The 26,993-nt window shown below is 38.9% G+C and overlaps 1 protein-coding gene across 2 annotated transcripts; it reads left to right on the plus strand.

Moving 5' to 3' along the window:
- The first annotated feature begins 1,123 nt into the window (after positions 1-1,123).
- Positions 1,124-26,920, plus strand: LOC110066131 (protein retinal degeneration B-like). 2 transcript variants are annotated; one of them, XM_020773328.2, is made up of 19 exons: positions 1,124-2,203; positions 9,708-9,995; positions 10,440-10,488; positions 11,356-11,558; positions 12,625-13,192; positions 14,537-14,697; positions 15,187-15,499; positions 16,029-16,210; positions 16,818-17,361; positions 18,041-18,370; positions 19,018-19,166; positions 20,260-20,379; positions 20,986-21,102; positions 21,448-21,596; positions 22,226-22,375; positions 22,706-22,889; positions 23,347-23,478; positions 24,049-24,345; positions 24,423-26,920. In XM_020773328.2, exons 1-18 carry the CDS (start codon positions 2,126-2,128, stop codon positions 24,322-24,324), a joined length of 3,993 nt encoding a protein of 1,330 aa, XP_020628987.2. In that variant the 5' UTR covers positions 1,124-2,125; the 3' UTR covers positions 24,325-24,345; positions 24,423-26,920. The 2 variants fall into 2 exon arrangements, with proteins under 2 accessions (XP_020628987.2, XP_020628986.2); XM_020773327.2 differs by having other exon boundaries at positions 1,125-2,203; positions 24,049-26,920.
- Positions 26,921-26,993: the final 73 nt, after the last annotated feature.

Genomic DNA, 26,993 nt, shown 5'->3' on the forward strand with positions numbered 1-26,993 from the left:
TATGGCTAGATTCGAGAGCAGTGAAGATAAACTAAATACTGTGTTGTGATCTGTGCTACTCCAGCGAGCATAATATGGCTATGTTGTCCGTTCGGGATTTATCACGCGGTATATTAGATGTTGTATTTACCAAGTTTGCTTGGTCACGATGGCTGGATATTTACTTCGCTCTATTTTCCCTGTGGTTATGAATCCCAATTGCGTCATAAACATGCTAAAAAAAGAACTTTAACAATATCCGGCAACCATTTTGACGTCACTTGCACTTGACTGACGCACCAATCAAACCTGAATCATATTGGTTGACAGAAAGCACTATAGTCGGAAATAGAAAAGAGCCTGGACTGATGTATCTTCGACTGATCTTGAGAATGGAAGTATACCAGCAAGAATCACATGTAAACTTAAAATGAAACTTGGAGCTCATTGAATGAAGCGCACGCTAATCCCAACCAACTTCCTACAAACAGCTTGCTTATCTTAGCCAGCGGTGCAGCCGGACATGCATGTTACAAAACCCTTAGTCTATACCGGTGTTGAACGACTGTCTGTCATGTAGGCTAGCTTATTTGGATTCATTATATAGACATGATTGTTTTACTGGAAAATATACCACCCGTGAAATTCACGCGAGAGCTAAGTCCGGGACCCGCGTGACGTATTTTCCATGTAGTGAAGATATTAATGACGTCATTTCCTGCTTTTCACGTTTGTTAGTGCAAAAAAATTACACGGTGACTTGAAGATATGAATTTTATTTTCTCGTGCCCACATCTTCAAGCAACCGTGTAATATTCCCTCCAAAGCCAAAATGCAAAAATAACTCATATCTTAATAGTCCTCAATATCTTACTCTTCGGAGATATTCCGGTTTACTAGCTCCTTGTTCGAAAGTCAAAAATACTGTTCTCGAGTTAAGTAACACAAATTAGTTCAAGTAAATGGTAAAGGAATATCTTTATTAATGAGTTTGCAATGAAAACTGACTTTTATTGGTGAATGAGAAGCGCACTCGCTTACCCCTTTGTGTTGTAACAATGAAAACTTTTTGGTCAAAAATAGACAAGCGTCTCTTAAGTGGCGTTTCCGGCCTTTTAAGAACGGAAATATCAAATCAAAATGTCAACACTTAAAATAAGTCGACGTGCAAAGTCATGTATACCAAAATAAACGAAGAAGCCCATTACAAGAAGCAATTTTAGGCGATTCAACCAATATTTTTATGTAGGTACAGAGAAGATTTTCTAACTATAGCTATGTAAAAGTAAATGGGTCTTTCGTGAAAGACTTGCCCTCGTTTTGAAAGAAAATCGCGGAGTTGAGCCAACTATCCATCTTCACTTATGAACAGTCGTATGTTTTTATTTTTTAATTTTAAGTTCAAGTCTTATTTAGTATCGGGGGAATTTAGTGTTAGATGAACTTCGTGAGGGAATTAGGGCGAGTACGGTGAAAAAAAGAAGAAAGTATTGGAATTATTCGGAAGTGGCGTGCGTTGTAGGAGGGGACGGCTGGTAAAAGGACCAGCTATGCGGGTTTGAAGAACGAAATCGCACTAATGGATTAAACATCACTTGAATCAGTCTTTCCTTTATAAAAATAAATATTATAGCTGAACTGAGAGACGGATCAAATAAATAGGCCACTCCACTAAGTAGATTACAAGTATCGCGCGCGAGAGTAGTGAAACGCGCGGGCTCTGAGGATGAGCTTGTGCCTATCTGACGTCCACAAGCAGATTAATCTTTGGTCAGAAGATCTCTGAGTTCAAGAGGCAGTAATCATGAAGATGGCTTATGGATCTAATACAAAAACATCTAGCAAACAAGCCTTTCAAACCGCGATTCACTTCTTGCTTACTCGACGATCTGGGAGTGAAACAATATTCTGAAAGTGAGGCTAGCCATCTGTTTCGACGACGCCGTGTGACGTCATTCAAGATGGCTTCCGGCCGGTAGAGTGAAGTTGTGTTTATTTTCAGTGGACAGCTTGCAAGCTGTTCGACTCTTGTACATTTCGCTTTAATGTGAGACCAGAGTTTACGGCCTTTGTTTGATACAGGGCCTTCCAGTATTTCACGATCGGATCAGCAACCCTTTGAGTCGCAGTTGCCTTGGTGTGGAAAATGTTGATCAAGGAATACAGAATTCCTCTGCCAATGACTGTGGATGAGTACAGGATAGCGCAGTTGTATATGATTCAGGTAATCCTTATGTCTGATTATTACCTTGTATTTTCTAACCGTCTCGGAGGTTCCATCATATTTCGTTGCCACTGCAACTTTGCTTACCACCTTCACGGTCTGTTTGGTGCGGCGTAGTGTGTGTACGATGTACACAGTTGTCTAAGTCAAGCTTAAGCTTATGTACGGCGCACTGAACAGGCCGACGAAGGATCGAATTTTTTTTTCTTCCCCCTGATAAGCTTATATATATTTACAAGGTAAATGTCAGGTCGCTGATGCCATTTATCGTTTTGAACGGGGTTTTCTGCTTTGGAACGCGCTGAAAAATCGTGCTTCGCTGGGAAAAGTCAATTTGTTCCAAGTTCATTTTTGGTGCATCTCCTTTCGTGACAGGAGTTGACAGAGTCAGTTGTTCTATGCATACGAATCGAACTTTAACTAAAACAAGATGAATCATACGATCAAAGACCTGAAATGGTTTAGGATCACTTAGGCTTTTGGTTCGAAATCGGGATCAAAAGTCAAGATATGTGAGTGGATTATTCATATTTGGGGATGTTTTCGTGATGTACTTGTTTGCCCAGTTTGCGAGAGTTTGTCAAATCGAAGTGAAATGCACATTTGCATGTCAAATTGTCTGTGGAGTTGACACATCTTAACTTCGCGTGGGCGGACGCACATGTTTTTGGCTTGAAGTCAAATTTTCCTTCTTCTTTGAATTCCAAACCACCTCTCTGTTTTCCATGTTTGTCTTTACATGCGTGGCCTTAAACCGTTAGATGCTTGATGTGATGTTTATGATGAAACTGTGATCTATGGTTTCAAAAACGACTTTCAAACTGTGAGGAACTGAGTTTCGATTTTATTGCCTTTGTCACAGCCTTTCTGAATTTTTTTAACTTCAAAGGAATAAAATCCCTGGAGGCAGATTTCTACCTAATGTAATTGGATTCATGATTTTAATTATGACATTTGATTCAAGGAATTATTTTTCCTTGCCCAATAGATAGTGAATTCTGACATTTTCTGATGGAATAAAAAAGTAAAGTCAGGATTGAAATATACCTCTCACCTGTTCTGCGGTTATAAAGTCATAGCATTTCATTTTGAACACTGTCAATTAATGTGTGTAACATGGGTCATTATAAAGTGACATAATAGGCTAGCTTGTTTGGTTTCTACAGCAGTGCCATAGACTAGTCACAATTACAAAGCAAGTGTTTGCCTCTAATTATTGTGGTGCACCTCTTGGTTCAATTAAGTACTTTAATATGCTCGTCTGAACCTCAAAATTGAAAATCCACAGAATATTCATTAAATGGAGTTATCTATACTCTTCTGTTTTTAAGTAAGAACAGGTGAATGGATATAGATTTAAGTTGAGGAACAATATATTCTGAATGAAAGTGCCAATTTTTTTGCACCTTGGAAACGCAAGTATTTTCTGGCAGTGTGCTGTTTTTTTGTTTTGTTTTTTTTTTGCAGAGTGTTGTTTTCATGCAGTTTCAGTCCATTTTATGTTAGCAATAAGCTCTTTATATTATTTCATTTTTTATTTATTTTCCAAATTGCCAAGAAGCAGAATTCAGCAAATTAATACTATTACTTATTTTCGATGCAAAAAATAATTTTGTATGATGTAAATAAAAATTACATGTAGAGTATAAATAATGTAAATCATGGGAGTGAATGCCAAGGTAAAAATTCTCAGGAAACAAGTTTAGTCTTTATACCATATTTAGTTTATGACAAGCTCAATAGACACTGGGGAGTGGAGGGAGGGAGCAAAATAATGACATGCAGTGATGGTGATAAATAATGACAAATGTTCTTAGCCTTTCTCTTAATTAATGTTTGTTCCCAGTATTTTCTAAATGTCTTTAATATACACTGTACATGACTTTTGTAAATTATTCGTTAAATTATACATATAACTGAGAAAATGTGATCATTGTAATTAGCTGAGAGCATGCCAATTTATTGTTAATTTTAATTTGCACTGAAGTGCAAATTTATACACATGCGTTTGTAATTTGGAATAAGTAATCGCGTGAAAGCTCTTGCTATTAAGGATTTACACTCCTCATGATATTTGAAAATTCTTTCAAATTGCACTTGCCTAAAGGCTCTTTGAGAGAATGTCACAGATGGTGTTAATTCTTGATTGCACTCGATCCCATTCATGTGATCAATTGCCTATAATACTTATTTCTCAGTAATTTTCGTATGTCTTGCAATTCAGAGTTCTTTTAATTCCCAGCAAAAATTTACAGTTGTTCCTAAACAGTACTAGCCAGAGTTATTTCTCCTACTAAACGGATTTTGTCCACTTAGTTCACTGGCTTAATTAATTCACACTAGAGATGAGAAACTTGTCCGAGACAGGCTTTCATCTGTGATGTGAACAGATGTAAAACAGGATGATCGAGATATGGTTTTGATGGGAAACTAGTTCAAATTTAGCCATTTTCTTAATATCCATCTGAATCAATGAGTTTTTGTTCCTACTATATGGGAAACTTGTTAAAATCGTTCTCAAATTTACTCTTAGACAGTTAACTGAACATAGTTTCGAACAAAATTCCACCAAAAAGACTGTAACTACATGTAAGACAAAAGATAAGCACTAAATATGTGGTATAACAAGACAGGGCCTGAAAGTGGCATCTAACCTGTGGTAATGTGAGGTTATGAAGGTAATTAAGAGTAGGCAAGTAAGGTAAAGTCTGCATACAAGCCTGGAGGCCCAGCAGGCCAGCACTAATATCTCTGGTTTCAGTGGCATGAAGCAACTAGGCATAATTCTACTCCACCCTTGATGGGATGCTAGTCCATCGCAGGGTTACTCCACAGCATTAAATTTGCTGGTACCCATCTATACACCTATGTGGAGAGAGATACTGTGAGAATTATGTGTCTTACCCAAGAACACAACACAATGTCCCCAGCCAGGGCTCAAACCTGGACCTTTTGATCCAGAGTCAAGTGCACTAACCATGAGGCCACAGCACTTCCCACTAGGGAAGGCAAGAGAAGACAAGTGCTGCATGGCAAATTCATGGTATAGTATCACGTAAAGCTTGTCAGACAGGTTTGTTGTCCTCTAATGTGAACAAAGCTATTATGCACAATTACCTTGAGACAATTTCACAACTATCCAAGAAAATCAGTAAAAGTGGTGTGATAGAATACTCATTTTGACTGAGTTAGGGTGGATCAGTGGAGTGGGCATGCTTCTGATCCTAACCAGATGCTGACATAGGACCCTCCAAAGGAAAATGACCATACATTTAATACTTTTACACCTAACTGTATGAATCAGTAGGCTTTTAGGATGTGTAGATTGTTGCACCAGGTTTTCCAAATTCTAAATTTTAGTGCAAGCTTCCTACAGTATTCGAACATGTCCAGTAAAAGCCCCAGTGCTGTACATGTATTTAATGTTGCAACATACATACATGACGTAATTAATTGCTCTGACCAAGGGCCAATACTTGAAATAACAGCTTCCCAGACTTGAAATAAGAAAAGACATGTTCTCCATGTTCCTATCGCGTTAATGAAACACTCGTGAAAATTTGGGAGAACTCAATAATGCTGTGTAAACACTCACCTGTCGGCTTGTGTTCCCACAGCATTTCTCATTCTCCCACACTTCAACACATGTTTCTATGAAACAATTAGATTATGAGCTCAACATTTCTGTGTGGGTGATAGTTGACGAGGGCGCAGCCAGAGTCAACTATCATGCACACAGAATCAAAAGCGAATAGAAATCGAGAGTGAATGATATATTTGTTTTAGTATAAATCTACTAGTCGTTCTAGACTTTTCTCTAAATCCTCTTCACAGACATTTCAAGATAATCAAGAAGCAGCCGTCATTTTGTTAGCAAGGGCACACTGCTACACTACTCACTATGTGACACAGAATAGATAGTGAGTAGCATAGCCAATCAGAGAATGTCATTTGTGATAGAACGCTAGTAGATTTATACTACAACTTGATAGAAACATGGTATTTAAATATGTCTTATATATATGTATTATGATATATCTGTAAGTCAAAACTCTTTCAAGGTTTCCCAGAAACACTTCTCATAAGGATTTCAAAAGTGCTTATCTTGAGATAGTACATGTATGTAACACTCTGGTAGTATGCTTCGGGATTGGTGAATGTTGGTGAGCCTATTTGGTAAGGACTTATTGGGCAGTTCCAGAAAATGTCCATGCTCCCCCCTTGGAAGGGATTGGAATTTCCTGGGAAGTGGGGGTTCTGCAAGACCAAAAAATTTAGAGAGATGTATGAAGCTTAACTGGTATTTCCAGAGGGGTGGGGAGGTCTTGAAAAAAATCCCTTCCATGGGGGAGGTATGGATATTTTCTGGAACTACACATCAAGAGGGTGGAGGTGGGGTACAATATTATTATTAAAAGGATATTTGAATTTCTAAATATTGTGTGGCCTTTTATGTTTGGTTCACATACATGTAAGTATACATGTATAATGAGATAAAATTCAGGCACAGGAGATTCAGTTACCTTTAGTTACCCTATAAATCCCCAGGAGTGATCAAAGTGTAATTTCTCAACGCAATACCAGACATTATCGAGAAAACAGGTGATGAGAATAAAGAAACTTAAGTAAGCAAAATTAAATTAAATTAAGTAGTCATCTTGATGTACTGCCAAATTCTCAGAACTGGTATTAAAAGATTTGTATGACTCTCAGTAAGAAGAATTTACATTTTGAACTTGGGACTGAAAGGGTTACATAAACATCACAAATATTTGAGCATGTTGTACAATGACATCAAATACAATTTTAAAAGTTCTAGTGAACAATAGGGGATGTATGATTGAAGGGTGTTAATATCTTTCTTTAAGAGCTAAATCTAAATCTAAGGTTATGGTGTTAATATTAGGACTTATGGTTGAAAGTAAGTCTTGACTTCAGATTTGGAAGCAGTTATGATATCCCTCAGAAAAGAAAATCAGAAACAGCAAACCAAATATCTTTAGTAAAGTGTTTCTACGAGTTGTACGGTTCTAGACACTGTGTACACTATAGATCATATGTAGCCTATGATGAGCTATAGTCCTTGGATGTCATATTGCTTTCTTCACATGTGAAATATGAAAAATGCACTTGTTTTTGTGGTTTCATAGACCCTTTTCATAAATGGCTGCCAATTATAAATTCTTTTGTAAATATTAAAATTAGCCTGACTAACCTCATTTTTGAGTTGGTAATTCAAAAGAATTTTTACTCTCAAACGAGTAACCATATAATAAATCCTGTACTGACAAGCTTGTTTGTTCAAGAAGGCTTGATATTAGCCTCAATCTTTTTTTTTGTGTGTGTAGACCTCAACTCCATCTTGGTCCATAAACACGGAAAAAAAGAACTTGGGCAATATCCAGCCATCTTGACCTCACGCTTGGTCAATAACCCAGTACATGTATACAGTATTTTGGCATGTCTCAGATTATACCATTTCTCACTCCTGCAAGATAGAGATACATGTATATTGAAGTCAAACAGGAGGAATTCTTTAAAATAGAATGGGATAAGTTCAGCTGGACATTAGTCACTTAACATCAAGTTACAGTGCCTTTCAATGACATGTGAACTAGTTTTAAAACCCAACTAACAGTTGCATCTTTAAGCTGTGAACAATGATTACAATGGTAATCAACACATTTTCTGAGAGGTCTGCAACTAATGACAGAAAAAATTACAATCGTTGACTGAGCAAAATTCACATGTGAGTTATTGAAAGGCACAGTAAAGTGAAAATGTTACATTAAATAATTTTACATGCTATATAAAATTGCATCATTCATGGAAAAGTTTTTTGCCTGGTGCTAGATATTTCTAATAAAAGTCAAATGGAATTGATTGTTAAATTTTTGATATAACACCAATTGATCATTCATCTGGTATTCAGACAGCGAGAGGTTTTTTCTTTTACAGCAAAATGAAAATTTAAAGTGATTTTGATGAAACTAGGGCGAACAGTTTTGCATCGAGATCCAGAAACAAAATCTTAAATTATTTACGACTTTTATGATTTATCCTGTGAGTGCATGTACAGTTGGACTCCCCTAGCTAATTCAAACTTATTTTGAATTCCCCATTATTTCAAACTCAAAACCATTTCCCTTGTATTTACCTTTCAGTCATCAATACTACTGGCCATTTCAAACTCTCACTATTTCAAACAATTTTTCATTTCCCCTGAGAGTTCGAAATAGCGCGATTCAACTGTAGTTGTACTTACATGTATTTAGTCTTATTTTCATGCATTACCTATTCATAAAGTTCATTGAGGTTTTTTGTTTTCTATGAGAAACAGCAGCAGCAGATTATAGATTGTTCCATGTACCAAAATCCTCTTTGTTAACTTCAATTTAACATGTTTTTGAGACAAATACAATCACATCAGCAAATTGTTTTGCAATGTTATATTCTGCTAAAAGAAAAATAAAATTTATGTTCTAAAAAACCAACATGAATTCTGTAAACACAGCTGTGAATATAAAGCACCATCTGTTATGGGGATATGACTCTATACATGTTTTAGCTCTGACTTGTCTGTTCCAGTTCTTAATAAAGTGAAGACTGTAATTGCTACCCATTTCCGAAACAAAATGTGTAACAAGAAAATGTTGTCAGAACATTGTAAATATTTTGAATTTTTACATCTATTTGAAAAAAGTGAAAAAGAACTTCATAAATTTTATGTGTTGAAAATATGTGAAAAGGATTTTGTTTACCTTGCTTTATAAATTATTACTAATTGAATTCTTTTCTTAAATGAAGTACAACTTAACAGGAGTGTTTTAAATAACTGACTGGTGGTTCATGTAGGTTTTAAGTTTGTGCGATCAGTAAGTGAAATCATAATGTGGAATTTGTATTTAAATTAGCATACTGTTGGAGGTTGGACAAATGAAATAAAATACAGAAGAAATGTACTTTTAGAGGTTGGAGAAACAACAAAACAAAGTTTAATAATTAATTAAAAAAAGTGACCTGTAATTAGCAGTTGAATTGAAGCCACTTATGAAATGAAGTTTGATTGGCTGTTATGGAGAAAGGATACACCCACGTGTACAGTAAAATATTTTCATCTTATTATAAAACACCCTGTAAGAGAGCTTGTGTTGAGAAACGTTTTTCTGTAATTCTATACATGTAGTTCTAAACAAAGAACTTAAGAGTGAGCTGTGGCTTACAAAAAAAAGTATTGTGACCTATTGATCACATGCACCAAGAGCTGGAATGTACAGTTAAACTCAATTACAGTTGAACCCCTATAAAGTGGCCACCTATCAAACAGCTACCACCCCTATATAGCAGCCAGTAATCAAAGTGCCGATGAAGGCTTTTCTATTGTTTTTACTTCTGTTAAGTGGCCAACCTCCTTTAAGTGACCACTATCCATTTCCCCGAGGGTGGCTGTTTGATTGGGGTTGAACTGTAATCAGTTGATTAACTTGGCCAATTGCTCTTTTAGAAAAAGAGTCGACTGGATAGTGTTGGAGAGGGAAGTGGAGTAGAGATTCTTGAAAATACTCCTTACACAAATGGGCCAGGAGGTAATGGACAGTACACAAAGAAAATCTACCACATTGGAAACCATTTACCAAGCTGGCTGAAAGCTATCCTACCCAAGGCAGCACTGAGAGTAGAAGAGGAGGCTTGGAATGCCTATCCATATACCAAGATGAGGACCACATGTCCATTTGTAGAGAAATTTTTTGTTGATGTAGAAACGTACTATTACCCTGATGCAGGACAGCAGGTACACGTAAATGTAAAAAAAAAAATGTTTATAGTGGTCAGTGTGCTTGGAACAAAACCTACAGTGTACATGATGGTAGTTCTCAGACATGGCACACAAAGTGGACAAACATTAAACATACAAACAAACAGACAGATAAACAAACATTATTGATAGACTTAAAAATCCCAATGGGCAGGAGGCACACCAGTTGGTTATTTACAAGCATGACTGAGGAATTGAACTAGGGTCTACTGAGAAACAATTCCATTGTCAGTAGTGGTCAGAGCTGGACATAAACATGTGACCTCTTGATTTCAAGTCTAGTGCCCTACTTGACCACGTTGCCTCCATGTTATGTATTATTTATGTCTTAGTGGGATAAGATAGCCGCAAGCCAGACCTACTGCTGCTAGTGGTGCAGTTTATCTTGTTACAAATAAGCGTTATTGGTTGTCCTTGCAGGAAAATGTATTTAATTTATCACCAGTTGACCTCCAAGGAAGGGAAGTTGGTGAGTTTATTTCTCTGGGTTATTAATTTCAGAAGTGATACTGTCTGGAAAGTAGGTGTTAGTTACCTCTTTGTTGCACATGTTGTTTATTAAGATGCCAAGTTGTGGATTAAGCTTGGAATGATGTTTAACTTGTGTCAATGGTACATCTCTTAGTTGTTATTCTTCAATGAATAATAAACAATCATTCCAATTATTTAATGTGGCTAAATATAATTTAGGCAAAGTTAGACTCGAACCAATGGAGCTAGTGGTTTCTACTTTGACAGTACATGACCTGCAGGGCGGTCCACAGGAGATTTGCAGGGCTGTTGTGCTTCACTGCACTACATGTGCAGGATATGAGTTAGCTATAATCATCTCATATCCAACAAGCGCGAATGGAGAAATAGTTTTATTAAAAACACCCCCAAAATATAAAAAAAAAAACTAAAATAAAACTAAAAGTGTTCCAAAAAATCACGCAAACGCTTACCATATTTGTAGAGCATATTATAGTGGCTCAAAACACATGATTTCTAAGCCAATGAAAACTCTTGAATTGCATTATCCAAAGATCCAGTTTTTAATAATACCCTGTAGGTGCCTTTACTTGTTCCACTGGGAGTTACATTGTATACCAAGCATATTACCCCAGTCTGGTGAGCTGTTGGTGTTTCCAAGATTGTTGCAGGCTGTTGTAGTAATTTTCACATTGAAACAAAGACATATATTTAAGTGCAGCTGTGCTGTCCGGATTGCTAATGGGACACCTTGATTTGAGGAAAGCTCCCCCTCAAGATGTACAGGTATAAAAAGAACAGTTTCCACACCTTAATATCTCCACCAGTGTAAATATATTGAATTGACATTGTTTGTGACTTGCAGATGTAATTGACCCAATCAAGGACCCAGTATCCTACTCAGACTACCTTGAAGAAGAAGATCCTTTGTTATACAAGTCCACAAAAACAGGGCGGGGCCCCATGAAGGAAGACTGGCTTGAATACTACAGAGTAGATAAGCCACCCTCTGATGTCATGTGTGCGTACAAGCTTATAAAGGTCGAGTTTAGATATTGGGGAATGCAGGTTAGTATAGAAAAGTTTCACAAGTGTTTTTTTAACTCACTGTTGGCAGGCTCTCGTTAAGTTATAAGACAACTAACAACTGCCTCACAAAGTGGAGGTTCCCTGTTGGGTGCCCGAGGCATCCAGGAACTTCCACCATTGGCAGCCAGCTCCTAGATGCAGACTGCTCCCGTGGCTGGCAAATCCTGGCAACCCAGCCATGAGTCCCCCTCCTGAAGGGAGAAAAAACAGGCACCCGCCGCACTAATTAAACAGCGGAAAGAGAGGGGAGGGTCAGGGGAGGGGAAAAAACCTCTAAGAAAATTCCCCACGCCAGAAACAGACACTCAAGGAAAACCCTGACAACGTGAAACTTCTTCAACGTCATGTGGCCCAAGAACAAGGGGGAATCCTAGCGCATGCACAGATCTAAACGCCGCTGACCGCAAAGGCAAGACTTGCGCTCCTTGTTGTTAACTCCGTTAAATTGGCAAACGACTTTGAAACAAAGATATCACAACTGTGACAGTGTTCGGAAATGTGTTGTCAATTAGCACAAATATATTTATACGATTTTGTTTGTTCATTTTGTCGTAGTTTTTTTAGGATTGAAAAGACATATCAAGCACTCCAGAGAGTTTTATCACATTTCCAAACACTTCGAAACTTGTCAGTCAAAAGTTCCCTTTAGCTTGCTTCGTGTCACTTGTTTAAGTGCGCAGAGAAATCCGCTGCTAAACCAAGTCTAAACCAAGTCTGTTTGCTTATTCTCAGAAAGTGCGCACTATATGACAGTTTTTAATCAGGTAATTGTGATCTCTTGATTTTTCTGATCTTATGGTTGTATTCAGGGTTGCAAAAAAGGGCGCTAAGGGTTATATTTCAACTCTCTTCTTGAGTCGCGTTTGGAAATGTGAAGAAACGCCGTCTCTTGTGTTCTATATCTGGTTACAGAAATTGCGAGGAAGTTTACAAAAGCGATAACAACACTGATGGTTAAGAAACTTGCTCTAAGCTTGCAACTTGCATAAGAACGCCGGGAGTCTGAATAGTTGAGAACCAACACTTTTTCCTTTCCCTTTTTCAGAATAAAATTGAACATTTCATTCACTCGGGTCTGCGTCGCCCGATGTTAATGGGCCACAGACAAGCATGGGTGTGGCAGGATGAGTGGTACGGGCTCACAATCGACGATATAAGACATCTGGAGGAAGAGACACAGAGAGTATTAGCCAAAAAAATGGGAAAACTTTCTGACCACGTTATCAACAACACTCCTTCGGATCGAGAGAGCGATCAAGAAGTGGGCTTCGCAAATGACAAAGGGCGGGGAAGTGTAGTTTACGTACAAGAAAACAACAACAGCACCAAACTAGAACTGATTTCTAAAACTTCACTAGACGAAAACGAGGGAATTGTATCTCCCTCACCCGTCGCGATAACAGTGGAAAAATTCGGATTTGATAAAGATGAACCTAGCAAAAACTCGTACGGGTTCGAATGCAATGGCTTAGGCCAGAGAGACTTGAGTTCTACGGCGGATACTTCTGCGGGGAGGCGACTGTCACGTGCGGATATAGTAAAAGGTTGGCACATGAGTACGATAGAAGCTAATGGATCAGATTCCGAGAATGACGAGTTTTTCGACGCGCAAGGTAAGATATTACTTGAAATTTGTCGCACTGTATATCCTTGCTCTTTAAAAAGTAGAACTCGATTAACCTCCCCCCTCTCAGTTTACTCTTAATTTTGTTTCGCACGACCATGTATTCGACACTCGATCTCCCCATACGCTCTAGCGAAGGACCAACCCACGAAATCTCAGTCTTTCGAATTTGGAATGGCGATTAAGTTGCCAGTGTATAGTCACAGGTAAACTTAATCAAGTTAGTAAACTGTTTCACTTTCTCGTCGCCACAGTATAGCAGGGTCTTAAGGAAACTATGCCTGTAACTTTTTTCGTTCAGTTTTGGAATAGAACTTCAATGTTGATAAAGGTTTTTGAACTTTCAGCTATTGGTGCATAGTGTACATATTAAATTTTGTTAAAACATTTCACTCTTGATTTAATTTAAAAAAAAAAAAGTGCAGGAAAGTTGATAATCTTGACCAAAAGTTACGTCTCCCTTCGATTTACAAGAAGAGTGAAGTCTAAACTCCCTTTCCCTCCATTTTCCTGTCTTAATACGTTTACGGTCTCATGTTTGTTGTCAGCTCTAGTTTCTCGTTTTATCAGAGATACCATGAACACAAATGTGTGTTTTTCCTAGTCCATATGTACTTCGACTTTGATTTTTTCAGTCAATAGTCTCAGTAAAAGATCAGTGAAATTCCTTTTGTGTGGAGATCAGTCTGCGCGAACTTTGTTGTTTCGAATACAGCAAAGACAAGCTTTTCGAAAAAATATAGAGATTCTTGTGATCTTAAAAGGGATCAGTCACGGTATTTTGAGTTATTTTTACCACATACAAAATCACATTTAAATGGTAGGAAACCTGAAAATAACAATTTAATAAGATAGAAAAACACCAAGGAGATAATGATAAACCATAAAGGAACAAGGATGGCTAAGGATGGAGAAGATTGACACGGATTACAAACGACGAATTTGAAAAATTGAGGCTAAACTTTTCAATATGCGCAAACCGTGACTGAGCTCCTTTAACATCTCTTGATAATTTAGCACAAGTCCACTTGCGTTCTATCAGGACAGAATGTCGTTGTCGTATTGGCTACGCTACTCACTATATCTATACCATTGTAGATAGTGAGTAGCCTAGCAGTGTGCGCTTGTTAACAAAATGACGGCCGCTTCTTTTCGTTTCTTATACTAAAACAATATTAGATTATTCGCTCTCGAATGGCTTTCTCCCCTTAATTTGCCAATGGAGATCATATCTTCATCTCGGAAAGTAACACAGAACCTACGGTAATCGTCTTGTTAACCTTCTTTGCTGCCTTCATACTAAAGGTTCATTTTTGTATGGTGCTTATTGCAGAGGAGCTCGAAGAGAACCCTTTCAACACGAATCTGCTGTCCATACGTAACGTGGAGCTCAGTAACAGTTTTAAGAGTCTAGAGTTGGACACGGATTCCTCTCGGGGTAGTGGAGAGTCTTTAGATTCATTGGCATCTTCTGTTGTTGACGACCAGAGCTTGGTAAGATCAAGAGCGTCAAGTAACGTGCACCAATTGTACCTACAACAACAGCTAACTCTCACTCTTACAATTCAGTTCTTTACCGAGACACTTTTTTTAGCTTTTTGATATATTTTCTTGTTTCCTGCATACGTTTGAGGCCCTGTGTTCTGCTTGTAAAACGACCAAAATGCTGAAGAAATTTTTCGCCACATAATTGCAGTTTTTCTGTAGTCTATAATGTGGATTCGTTGTGCATGTTTTTAAAGATACGAAAAAAGGCGCGAAGGTTTTGACGTGTCATTGAAGTTGTAAGCGCTGATTGGTTAATCTGAAGATGCTTCTGCATTGCGGAAGTGAAAAACGGCGCCAATTTGATGGTACGTCATTGATGTTCTGCCAGTTGATTGGTTAAAGAAACTAGAGTTGCGAGGTTGAGTTGACCTGTTGTATGTTAGATTTCTCTGCGAAGCTAACCTCATTTCTTTTTCAAAATACTTTTCCTTGCAGTCTCCTCGCCTCATCCGGAAACAGAAGCTATGTAAGAAAGTCAGTGATACCTCCACGTGCTCGTTACCATGCTCTCGCATCACAACCTTAATCCTTGTCATCCACGGAGGTACTCAAATAGACACGGGACTGGACCCCACATCACGTGACATGGATTTCAAACTACTCCATGATGCATTCGAGGCCGTGATAAATTCTCATTACAAAGGGGCGGTGGGAAAAATTGCGTTGAGACTTGTGGAGTGCCCTGCTATTTGCTCCAAGGCACTTAATCTGTTGTCTCAGCTGTGTCCTTATTCGGAGAGTGATTCAGGTAAGGAAGTGAATTCCGTGAAACAGTCAACATTAACAACAGCAACAAAAATCTTATTTTACTTTAGAGTTAGAGAGTACAATATTGTAATGTAAAAACAAAAATGATAGGGGTGCTGGCTGCCTGAAATAGCCTAAGAGTTAAAAATGCCAGGCAGCTGGTGAAAAGAAAAGATATTTTACATGTTACGGTCAGAGGCACAAATAAACAAACAAACAAACAAACATAGACACACATAAATAGAAATAAACAATTGTAAGCTAACTACCAGTAGACTTAAGTTGTTATATTGCAAATCAGTGTTTTTATCCAAGAGGAGCGATGTACAAATATCTAATAATCTCTGATTAAGTGTTGTTTCATTTTCTTTTTAAAAACCAAGACAATGAAGCTGGTTTCATATCTTCATCGATGGAATTCCATAGTGATGGGCCTTGAAATCTTATGTTGAATATTCTGAAAATTTTAGTGTCAGTGAAATAAGATAAAAATTAATTAATGTTTCTTCTTTTGATTTTCTGGTTTTCAGATGTGGCTAGTGTCAACAGCGGTTTCACTCCAGTCTCCAGTAGTTTTCCTCTGAGCGCAATTTCTCTCATGGTTTCTTCCTCGCCATTTTATGACGAGGCGGTAAATTCCATGGTAGTCGCCACAAACATGGCTTATAAGGAATTTCTTAGATCTGACGAAGGCCAAGGGTTTAGAGGAGAGGTGGGTACAAACATTAGACATGGCTTCTAGTGTAAATTGTCATCCTGATGTCCATAATGTCCATTGTTGTTAACTCTGGCGTTGTTACGTTCGATTTGACTCTTGAACGTTTTTAAAGTTGTGTGCTGTGGTTTTGGTTTCGTTAAGTTTTTTGGCTTGACCAGAAAGCGCGCGCAACATCATGGGGCGCAAGACTCGTGCACCTTGTGTCAACTAATCAGAAGAACATCTTGTGCCAATCAAGGGAGTAAACCTAAGACTCATTTGTCTTACGTTATGTTTCCCGCCCTTATTGCGGATTGCACATCGTGTTTCCAGATGTGATTGGTTCATTCTGCTTTGGTAGCACTGTCATTGGCTCTTCTAGTGAATTGTTCCGATTTTTACTTTCATGGAAGTCTTTGAACGAGGGGTCAAACTTCGCGGTTAGCTGCCATTTACCTCAGACGAATGTCAAAATTTGTCAAGTAATTTGTCTTGGAACCCTGATATTTTGTCATTAAAGTGGTACTTTTTTAAGGTAAATCGGCGTTTGAGAGTTACCATCTACATATGGAGTTTCGCTCAGTTGACGTTTCTTATGCGCTGTTTTATGTCTCTATCTCAGGTTTGTCTTCTTGGTGACTGTATGGGCGCCCTGCTCGCGTACGATGCTCTAACCTTGAGTGTGAACAATTTACGAAGTAGGACTCAGAGTTTCCTCTCGAATACGGCTATGCTTTCCCCAAACGCTGCCTCGTCCGCGCCGCAAAACACGGCAGAGACAAACGGCGGCGTGCCAAGAAAACCTCGGCGCATCAGCAGTCACACGCCGCCAAGTAAAAGCAACCTGGAGAACTCACACAACCTTCGACTCAGTCTAAGCAGTGGAAACATCCGAGAAAACGTCGACCCTGAAAGAGACGAAATGATCACTTCGCCTCCGGTTGAAGAGATGGAGGACAACGTTATGAACTCACCGCGTCCTCTAAGCAAGGCGGCCAGACTGCAGACGTTTAGTTTCGAGACCATGTCGCTCTCCGTTGATTCAGTGGATCAAGTGATGTTTGATTTTGAAGTGTGCAAATTTTTCGCGTTTGGTTCGCCTATTGGACTTGTGTTAGCTTATCGTAGGTTCTTGAATGGAGAGGATAGAGATCGAGGAAGTCTCGGTGAGAATTGATTGTCAGTCGATTAGTTTTCTTTTTCTGTTATGTAATATTAATTTTTGTTTTCGAAACCCTGACTCTCGTTAAGTCAAAGCTCAAGTCAATTTACATTTAACGTTTTTGTTCTGGTTTAAGTGTCTGTCGATAATACCCTAGTGTGTGACCATTCAAATGAGAGCTATTGAGCAGTGCTTTCATGTGGTACCGTTTATAACGCTCCACAATGTGGTTCTGTGGTCTATGGATGATGAAACCCTACTGTGACCATTCAAATGAAAGATATTGAGCAATACCTTCATATGGTACTGTTAATTACTCTCCGCAAGTTGGTTCTAACTTTTTTCAAGTCTGTGGATGATTAAACCTTCGTGTGTAACTATTCAAGTGAAAGCAACAGAGCAGTATTTTCATGTGGTACTGTTTGTTATGCTGCACAAGGTGGTCTTAACTTTTTGCAAGTCCATGGATGATAAAACTCTAGTGATTGGTCATTCAAGTGCAATATATTTAGCTGTGTTTTCATGAACTGTATAGAGTCGCTCCCATTTTCGAGTCTGTGGATGAACCCCAGCTTATGACGATTGAAATATAAGCTGTTCGTGTAGTGCTGTTTAAAATGTTGTTCAAGGTGGTTCTGAAGACCCTTGCAAGTCATTCTAACCATCTACTTCTTGTTCCCCAGCTGTGCCACCAAAGCCTGCTTGTAACCAAGTCTACAACCTGTTTCACCCCTTCGACCCGTCGGCGTCCCGAATCGAACCTTTGATCATGAGCCAGTTTAATCAAATCCCGACCGTAAACGTACCTCGTTACCACCGGTTTCCATTAGGTGATGGCCAATCACATCTCCTTAATAACGTCATCGGTGCTTATCCAGAGTTGTTTGTGGCGCAGCCGCCCTTGACTCCTGGTGCCAGGTCCCGCCCGGGCATGGTTAGACGAGGAGACAGCAATCTAAGCACAACAAGCCTGGTGTCTAGTGACAGTTCTGGTGGCACGGACTTGGATATAGGTATGTGTATCCTTTAGTTTCGTTCGATCCTTGGCTGTTCTGATCTAATTTTTTCCAGTGAATAACTTGTTTTCAATTTTCTCCCGATTCGTTTATTTAGCACTTTTTCCCTTTTCATTATAATAATACAGTACATTATCATACACTCTTTCAAACTTACTATTTTCTAACTTATCTTATTTATTTTAGTACACATACACACTACATACCTCACAACACGCTTTTTACAAACTTTTGACTGAATGTTGCTGTTTCTTTAATAGCGTAGGTTTTACGAGAGTTGACCTTGAGCCCAACTTAATCGAACCAAACAGGACGGAAAGAGTGAACTTGAAACTCGCATTGAACGTTTTAAGACAAATACTTAGATTTGTGATCACGATAGATTGCGTGAAATTTCTTTGGTTGTACTGGACACCTCCCCTCAACAACGGATTTTATTTTCAGTCCAGCTTTGTTCCATCTGATCTACATTTGTCTTTCAATGTCTTCTTTAAAGAATACGAATGAGTTTGCTATATATTTATACCACAGTTTACAACCCAACGCTTTTCCAAGTATGAGGGGTTCTTTCATCACTGTCTGTGTAATCTTGTTCGAGTTTTGCACAATCTTAGTTAATGCTTTTTCTTTTTCATTTTTTTCAGCGACCCAGAATTGGTGGGGCACCAAGCGAGTAGACTATGCTCTGTATTGTCCCGAGGGACTTCAGCAGTTTCCCACAGCTGTCCTCTCGCCTCTCTTCCATGTCAGCTACTGGGAGTCCAGTGACGTGGCTGCATTTGTCGTCAGACAGGTTAGAGAAAAACCGGTTTCACTCTGGCTTGAACTTGTTGTCAGACCTCCATAGCATTTGATCTAATACGAAAGTCACCTTCGATGCAACCAAAAGGCCCCATCCATACTACGTCGGAGAAGTTTGAAAACGCAGCTTTATTTCTACGGTTAGGCATACCCTCCACACTAATCCGTCATGAAAACGGAGCTTTTCGAACGCGTTAAGTCTTCAAACTGGAGGAATTTGAAAACGTCGGCTTTCCGTTATAGTGTGGACGGAAAACATTTTGAAAACGGAGCTTTTCGAAAACAATGACGTCACGATCATCATGTGATATTCCGTGACCGAGTTTTCCTCAAACACAAATCCAAAAACGACTGGTCATTGTTGCGTTTTCAAATTTCTCCGGCGCACTGTATACAGAAAACATTTGATGCGTTTTCAGAGTGAAAACGCCGCTTTAGTGTGTTCGTGGCCTAAGATACCGCTCCAACTGACAGTCGAATCAGTCTTTTTACGGACACCTCCGTGATACGAACACGTCTATATTACGGAAAGTTTGCGTGAACCCAGAGAAACCAGAATTCATATCTTTACTTCTATACGGACAGCTTCATAACACGGATGCTCAGTTTTTGCCCCTTGGTGTCTGTATGAAAGAGATCGAACTGTATTGTAAAATGGAAGTTGTTTTTAAAAGTATCGTCAGTAAAACTCCGAAAAGTAGCGACGTCAAACGCAATTTGAAGAGAAAAGAAGATGGCGAGTGCAACTAGCTACAACAAAACGATCGCAATGACATTTATTTCAGATTATACCTATTGCAAAGGCAATAAAAAGTTTTGTTCTGTTTTGACGTAGCATAAGCTCAGTTTTGAACAAGTTTTAATCATTTTTGACTCTCTATATGTTAAAAACATTCTTACATGATTTATCAACCTTGGATGTGTTGAAATATGGTATACGTTTTAGCTATCCGTAAGGTTACGACCCTCGGAATATAGCGACACGAAAAGACCGCGAAATCCTAGAGTAACAAGTGTTGCTAAAGGTATTCCACTCGTTACATTGCGTTTTTGTCAATGCAGTTTTCTGCTGTTCTTTCACACAGATTCTTCATGGGGAGTGGGACATTTCAAGTGTTTCGTCTCCCAATAAAAGAATCCAAACGTTTAGTCCTTCCGAGCCCAGAGATAAGTGGTTAAAACGAAGAACTGCCATCAAAATCAAGGTATTTTGGTTCTATTAGATGGTCCTAATGGTGGTATATGAAAAAAACCCCTTCCGTTTGTAGAGTGCGTTGATATCTCGCTCTATTTCTAGAAAAGTGAGGCATGTAACACAAGTCTCGTGCTGATGTTATATTATTCTCTTGAGTAACCTTCTGGAAGCAACAGCAGGTCAATTTTTACTTTCTCGCCAACGAACTTTGCGAGCGAAATTTAAACTTATTGCACAGCCCAGTTGTCCAGTTTTGTGGAATATCTGGGAATCTGGTATATAAGAAAGTAAAAAAAGCTTTTCAAAACGAAAAAAAAAACTAGAGGCGAAACAAAAAGGAGCAAACTCTTGTGTTAAATGTTACCCCTAAGATTCACAATTACGCCAGTTTTTGTTTGAAAGGTTACACTTGAAAGAGTTGTAGTAAAGAGTAAAAGAGTAAAAAAAGTTTTCGAATAAGAGTTTCATCAAGAGCAACACATGAGTACTTCCAGCTGCTATAAGAATCAGAATGGGAATTATTTTGACAAGAATTGCATTGCTATATATCAGCTCAAGACTTCTGACCAACAAGAATGCTAAATAATGCTCATATTGCTTTTTATTTTCTCGACAGAACCTGAACGCCAATCATAGAGCTAATGACCGGGTTATACTTGAAGGTGTTGACCAGTGTCTCTCAGCAAGGTTCATGTATGGACCTCTGGACATGGTGTCTCTTAGTAACGAGAAGGTAATGAACCTTTCTCTTAGTCCCTACGTAAATGGCTCCTAGCAACTTGGGTTGGATATTCAGTTTTACATAATAATGAATGCGCGCGCTCTGATTGGTCAATCAGCTATGGTTTATTGTGCCAGTAAACTCATGGAAATTTTGTGTGTCTTCTGAATTATTATGTAAAAGCAATAGACCACAGGTTTCTATGGTTTAGAGGCAGATAAACCACTTGAGGTGTTGGAAGAACGCTCGAAGAATTCTTCGAGTGTTCTTCCAACATCCCGCGTGGTTTATCAGCTTATAAACCATAAAAACTTGTGGTCTACTGCTTAATGGTTTATTGACATTGATCTGTTTTAGGTTGATATTTACGTCATGACCCAGCCCCCCTCGGGTGAGTACGTTTTGTTCGACACCGTAGTCACCGGAAGTGGAGGAAGATTATCGTGTACCATTGCTGAAGAGAAGAAGCTTCCGGTAGGGATTTACCCTGTCAAGTTGGTTGTAAGGTATGTAACGCGTCAAACTTAACTCGCCTCAGCAAACACCAAAAAAATTAGTGTAACCCGTATGAGACTCCTTGCTGGGAGCATTCCTAACTCCCGAAGATGTTGAATTTGAGCCATTGGTCATAAGGTTGACACTGAGCACGTTTTAGAGCGCTTTTCACTTGAGTGTTGAAAGTAACTGGATTGTCTGTGTCCTTTGTGATTGGCCAGACTGATTACTTTGGTTTTGGTTTTAGGGCACTTCATTGAAAACCGTTGTTTTCAACCGTACTATAATACGTGGTAATATTAAAGCATCTGCGTTCGTTTATGACTTCTTTCTGTCCCGTTGTCTTTATCTTGTCATGTTTTATCGTCATCAAAAGATAGTTTTGTATGCTGTAAGCCGCACAAAAAGAAGTCATATATCCCATCTAAAAAGTCATGTGGTCGCTCTAACCCCAAACCTTTTGAGGCCGTGTTTGGGTCTACTTGGTGCTAAGGTGAAGGGTAATCTCCGCACTTATTGTACATTGCCAAGTAGACAGGTTACCAGAAGGAAAAGTATTGAACTGCTATCGTCTTGATTCTGAGAACAATCGTGTGACATTTAGTAACGAGAATTAATATTTCAAGCTTTCTGTTTTCAGAGGCGATCATACTTGGGTAGACAGCAACCTGGCCGTTTTACCGCCCAAGACAGAGGCGGTGGTATTCAGTATCGACGGCTCATTTGCGGCCAGCGTCTCCATTCGTGGAAAAGACCCAAAAGTCCGTGCAGGTGCCGTGGATGTCGTAAGGTAAGTTCTGGCAAGTACTCTGTTTTGTGTTGTCGTACAACTCAGCTACGAAAAGGGTGGTAAACGTCCCTCACATCGCGAACTTGTCACAACAAAATAAGACAGAAAAAGCAGCATTTCAGTTCCTTTTATGCTGTACGAGGAAAGCGTGTTATGGTGATAAATCACCAGTATAGCAGGGTATTTGGAAAGGAAATTCCTGTAGAAAGAAACGCTCCCTTCTTGTTATGATATTTAAACGTACCACTCCTCCCCCTCCAAACCCTGTTGTGGTAAGATTATTTTACTTCCTTGCCGTCCCCTCCTCAGTCAAGTTTTCTTTCCTTATAGGCACTGGCAGGAGTTAGGATTCTTGATCGTGTACGTCACAAGTAGACCTGATTTTCAAAAGATGAAGGTTATGGCTTGGCTTGCTGAGCATAACTTCCCCTATGGGCTTGTTACGTTTGGTAATGGCATCTCAAAGGATCTTCAGAGACATAAAACCGAGTTTCTTCGTTATCTAGTCAACGATGTAAGTAATTTGTTAGTGTATAAAGCGCGGTCTAGACGAAGGTTTGAACGATGAGTGTACTGTGATTGCCCTCCAACTCCTCGTGAGCATGGGTGAAGCGAGATAAAACTCTCGACAGCTTTCAAGGCAAATTTGAGTAGGTTTATATTCTACGCCACCGGTAGTCACCGGTAGCGCACGAGAGTCTGCGAAAATTCGATGGGAGTCCCCGAGAGCTCACGAAAGTCACACGAGAGTCAGAGCAACACGAGAGCTCTGAGCAACACGAAAGCGGGAGTTTGAAATCTTGTCAACTGATGCTTGACAAGAGTTTACGGAAAACGAGTTTGGAGATATAATAGTGAATAATAAATATAAGACATAGATAATGAAATGGACGGAACCACAATCTTGCTCCCATTGTAGAATTAGGGATACACTGTTGTTTTCTATTAAATACTTGTTTGTTTATTCTTAGTGTCAAGTGCTGATCCACGCAGCGTACGGATCAGTGAAAGACATATCAGTGTATGCATCTGTTGGTGTCAAGCCGCATCAGATATACACCGTGGGAAAACACCATCCAAGGAAATACGCAAAACAAGCTCAGGTAAGTGTTGGCGTCTCTTTTGAGCTGTTCAAATTCGGGTAAAAGGAGGTCTTGAAGTATTGTATCCCCGAGATGCTAGGAAAATCGAACAAGAACGTACCTCTCAATGGTAGCTGTCTTTGATTTCCGCTTGGAACACTAGAGTTACACGAGTGCGCAGGGCTTACATCCATTTAGACTTTGCTCGCGCGTAAAGTTAGCATTTCAAACCAGAAACCCAAATGATCGACTTAGAGTAAGTTTAGAAGTTACTGGAGGCGCCATGCCTTGATGGTTAGTGCGCTGAATCTCGGATCGAGTGGTGTGGGTTTGAGCTCGTGGTCGATGTGTTGTGTTGTGCGGCAAAACACTTTGTTCTTACAATAATCCTCTTTATGCAAAAGCGTAAAGGAGTACTGGCGAACTGTTGAAGCAACTCGACAGAATCCTAAACGTTTACTTGCAATGGGCTATAGTCGCGCAATGCCACAGAAAGCGCAGTTGCTTCGTCCAGTGCATTGGACTAGAACATACTTTAACTGCTGAAAAGATTATGAATCTCAATCAACCATTTTTTGTTGTTGTTTTCAGTTCTTAAAGGATGGCTATGCAGCTCATCTAACCGCACTTTCTAGTGAAACAATCTCCAGACCTGCTGTGGGAAATTCTCGTTTGATTCTCAGGCGAGGTTGTTTCGGCCTACCCTCGCGTGCGTCCAAGACGAGACACAAGATCAAACGTTCTATTTCAGACAGGCCCTCACCTGATTCCGATAAAGAGTGCTCGTCAACCTTATCGGGAACATTCAATTACTCTTCCTTTAGATACACTAAGGGGCGATCTGTGAGCAAGTTTGATGAACAATAGCTTTTCAAGGTATCTTTGTTGGTAAGAAATGTTCCACTTTAGCATTGAATCTAGAGAATCGATGCGTGTAGTTTAAGATAGTTTTTCTTCCTTATTAGGATGTGCGTCATGGTTTTCTGAGGCGGGAGAAAAACGAGATGTTGGCCCGCGGGTAACGCGCGTGTCTTTCGCAGGTGACGCGCGTGTCGTTCGCCTGTCGCGCGAGGTGGGTGAAGAAACCACTGCTGTTTTCAAACTGTTAAACAGCCTCTTTACTTGTGTTTGGCAAAAAACGGCTAACCTTTTATATGACAGGAACTTAATTAATAATTTTTTTTTCGAGGCCGCCAACGTCATGCGACACTTCTCTCACTGAAATGTTGCGTGAATAAACTAATTAGGGGCTCTTAAAACAAGCGTATCTGTCTTAACGGGCTTGCCAATTATAGTTCATCTCACTTTATTTTTTAAACGGTCAAAACATATTTATGCATGACAAAGACACCGTGGCGAGAGTGGGACAGCAACGATTTTCGCTTCTCTTAAAAGGAGCTCAGTCACGGTATTTTGAAATATTTTGGCCGCGTACAAAATTATCTTTAAATTGAAGGAAACCTGAAATAATATATAACTAAGACAGAAAAACACCAAAGAGATGCTAGTAAATCGTAAAGGAGCAAGAATGGTTAAGAGTGGAGAGGATTGACGCGGATTACAAGCGATAAGCTTGAAAAATTTAGGCTAAGATTTTCAAGATGCGCAAACCGTGACGTAGCTCCTTTTTAAGAGGTTGCGTGACGACGCAAAGAATGTTTTCAAACTGGTCATGAAGTAGGCGAAGATTTCGTGTCATTTTATCACGTTGTCACGTAATCTTGTCACAATATCACCACACGTAACCAAGTAACCTCGCTGAACTGTTAGGTTCTCCCTCAGTTTTCGTCCCTTTTCTTTTCCTCACGGTCTCTCGAGTATTTGGCTAAATGTTCCTGTACTTGTTTGTTCAAGCAGTTGTAAATAATACTTAGAGTGTATCTATAACCAAATAGTTAGTTGTAAATGTTATTCATTTGTAAATTTTTGTAGATACAAGGTGTAGTTTTTCCTGAACTTTAACTGCGGAGTCCTCCTTCGTTATTTTCCCAGTAGTTAGGTAACGTTATTTAAGTTGAAACTATCAGTAACTAAAAAGTATACTCTAAAAGTTGTCTGTGTGTATAATAGAGAAGAAACGAAATCAAAATTTCTCGAAGACTTGATTTTCCTGAAGAGAGCAGATATACCAATTTTAAAACAAATACCTTAATAATAATATATAGATACAGATTTAAGGTATACACTTATCACACCTGGCTGGTCCAATCACAATCGAGTATTTTACTGATGGTGTGTTTTAGTGGTCTAGGCTGCGTCCAGTACTTTTGACAAATGTATTTAATTAAAAAATTATGTGATTAATTGAAAAAATCTAATTTTGATTATAAATTTGATGTTATTCGAATGCAATATCATTGGATGTTCTGTTCAGTTTGCTTTTCCCATTTGTAACATCGGTAGATCTTATAAATGAAACTTCTTTTTTATTATACAGACCACACTGTAATGTTATCATTGCCAACAAAATCTAAACCGCAAAAACGGAAATCTTCCCAGAAAGTAAAAGACGGCTTGTAAAAACTTGTGCATAATTGTCTCTGTTTGCCGGGAACCCGAAATCGCCTTGTTGCCGCTTTCGAAAAGTGTTTTATCGACCGAATTATAAAGGGACTGTACATTGTGAGTTACAAGGATATTTAAAGATAATAATAATTTAAATTAATTTATAGGATCAATGATTTACTCTTGAAATGTTCACTTATTTATGGACTTAACTGTTGAGTCTTGCTGAAAAATATGCTATCTGGTAATATGGCATTAATTTATTCCTTTGGAAATCACCAAGAATTTTTTCTACAGCCATTTCTCGGCGGAATCATTCCGTTAACCGAAGGCTGTCACGTGTTGCGTTCAAATTCCATTCACTGATTGGTCGGGTAAAGTTGTCGGTGTTTTTCATTGGTCCATAGCACGTGAACAGTAAATGAAACGCAGGCATTTCTCTACTGTATCACGTCTGCTCTTAACGGGAGAGTGTTTATATGGTCGTTGTATCACGTGACCCAGTTTTTACAACCAGTTGAAGCATAGGAAAGTTCTTGGTGTGTTCAAACATAAAAGTAACAATAGAGGTTTGTGTGTGCCTCACTTTAAATGACTCAGGGTGATGTAAACACTTGAGTGACCCGGTGAATATCCCAGTCTCTGAGGTTCTCATGTTTACATTACGCTGTCTCTTCATTTTCCTAAAATAGCATTTTCTTGTTCAACTGAACTTTGAAAATACCTGTAGTGTGAGATTCTGCCTGTTTTCGCCTTAAGGGACCTCGTGATATTTGTACCACGCGCTTATTATTTTTTTTTTTAGTTTTCTTTTCTTTTTTTTGAAGAGTTTTAAATTTACCTAGCTTATTAAATTTCTAAAGCAGTCGTTAGGATGTGCATTGTTTGTAATATATCTACCTTTTAAGAGTGTTGCAATGTATTAAAGTTTTGTGTTAATATAGCTGATCTAAACAGATATTCGCTTTAGCAACTTTTTGGAGATTAGCGTGCTGATTATTTAAATACAATTTAAATAATCTTGTTTTCTT

This window comes from Orbicella faveolata, unplaced genomic scaffold (genome assembly GCF_042242905.1).
Source record: "Orbicella faveolata isolate gen_17 unplaced genomic scaffold, um_ofav_v1 contig_47, whole genome shotgun sequence".
NCBI classification, from domain to species: Eukaryota; Metazoa; Cnidaria; class Anthozoa; order Scleractinia; family Merulinidae; genus Orbicella; species Orbicella faveolata.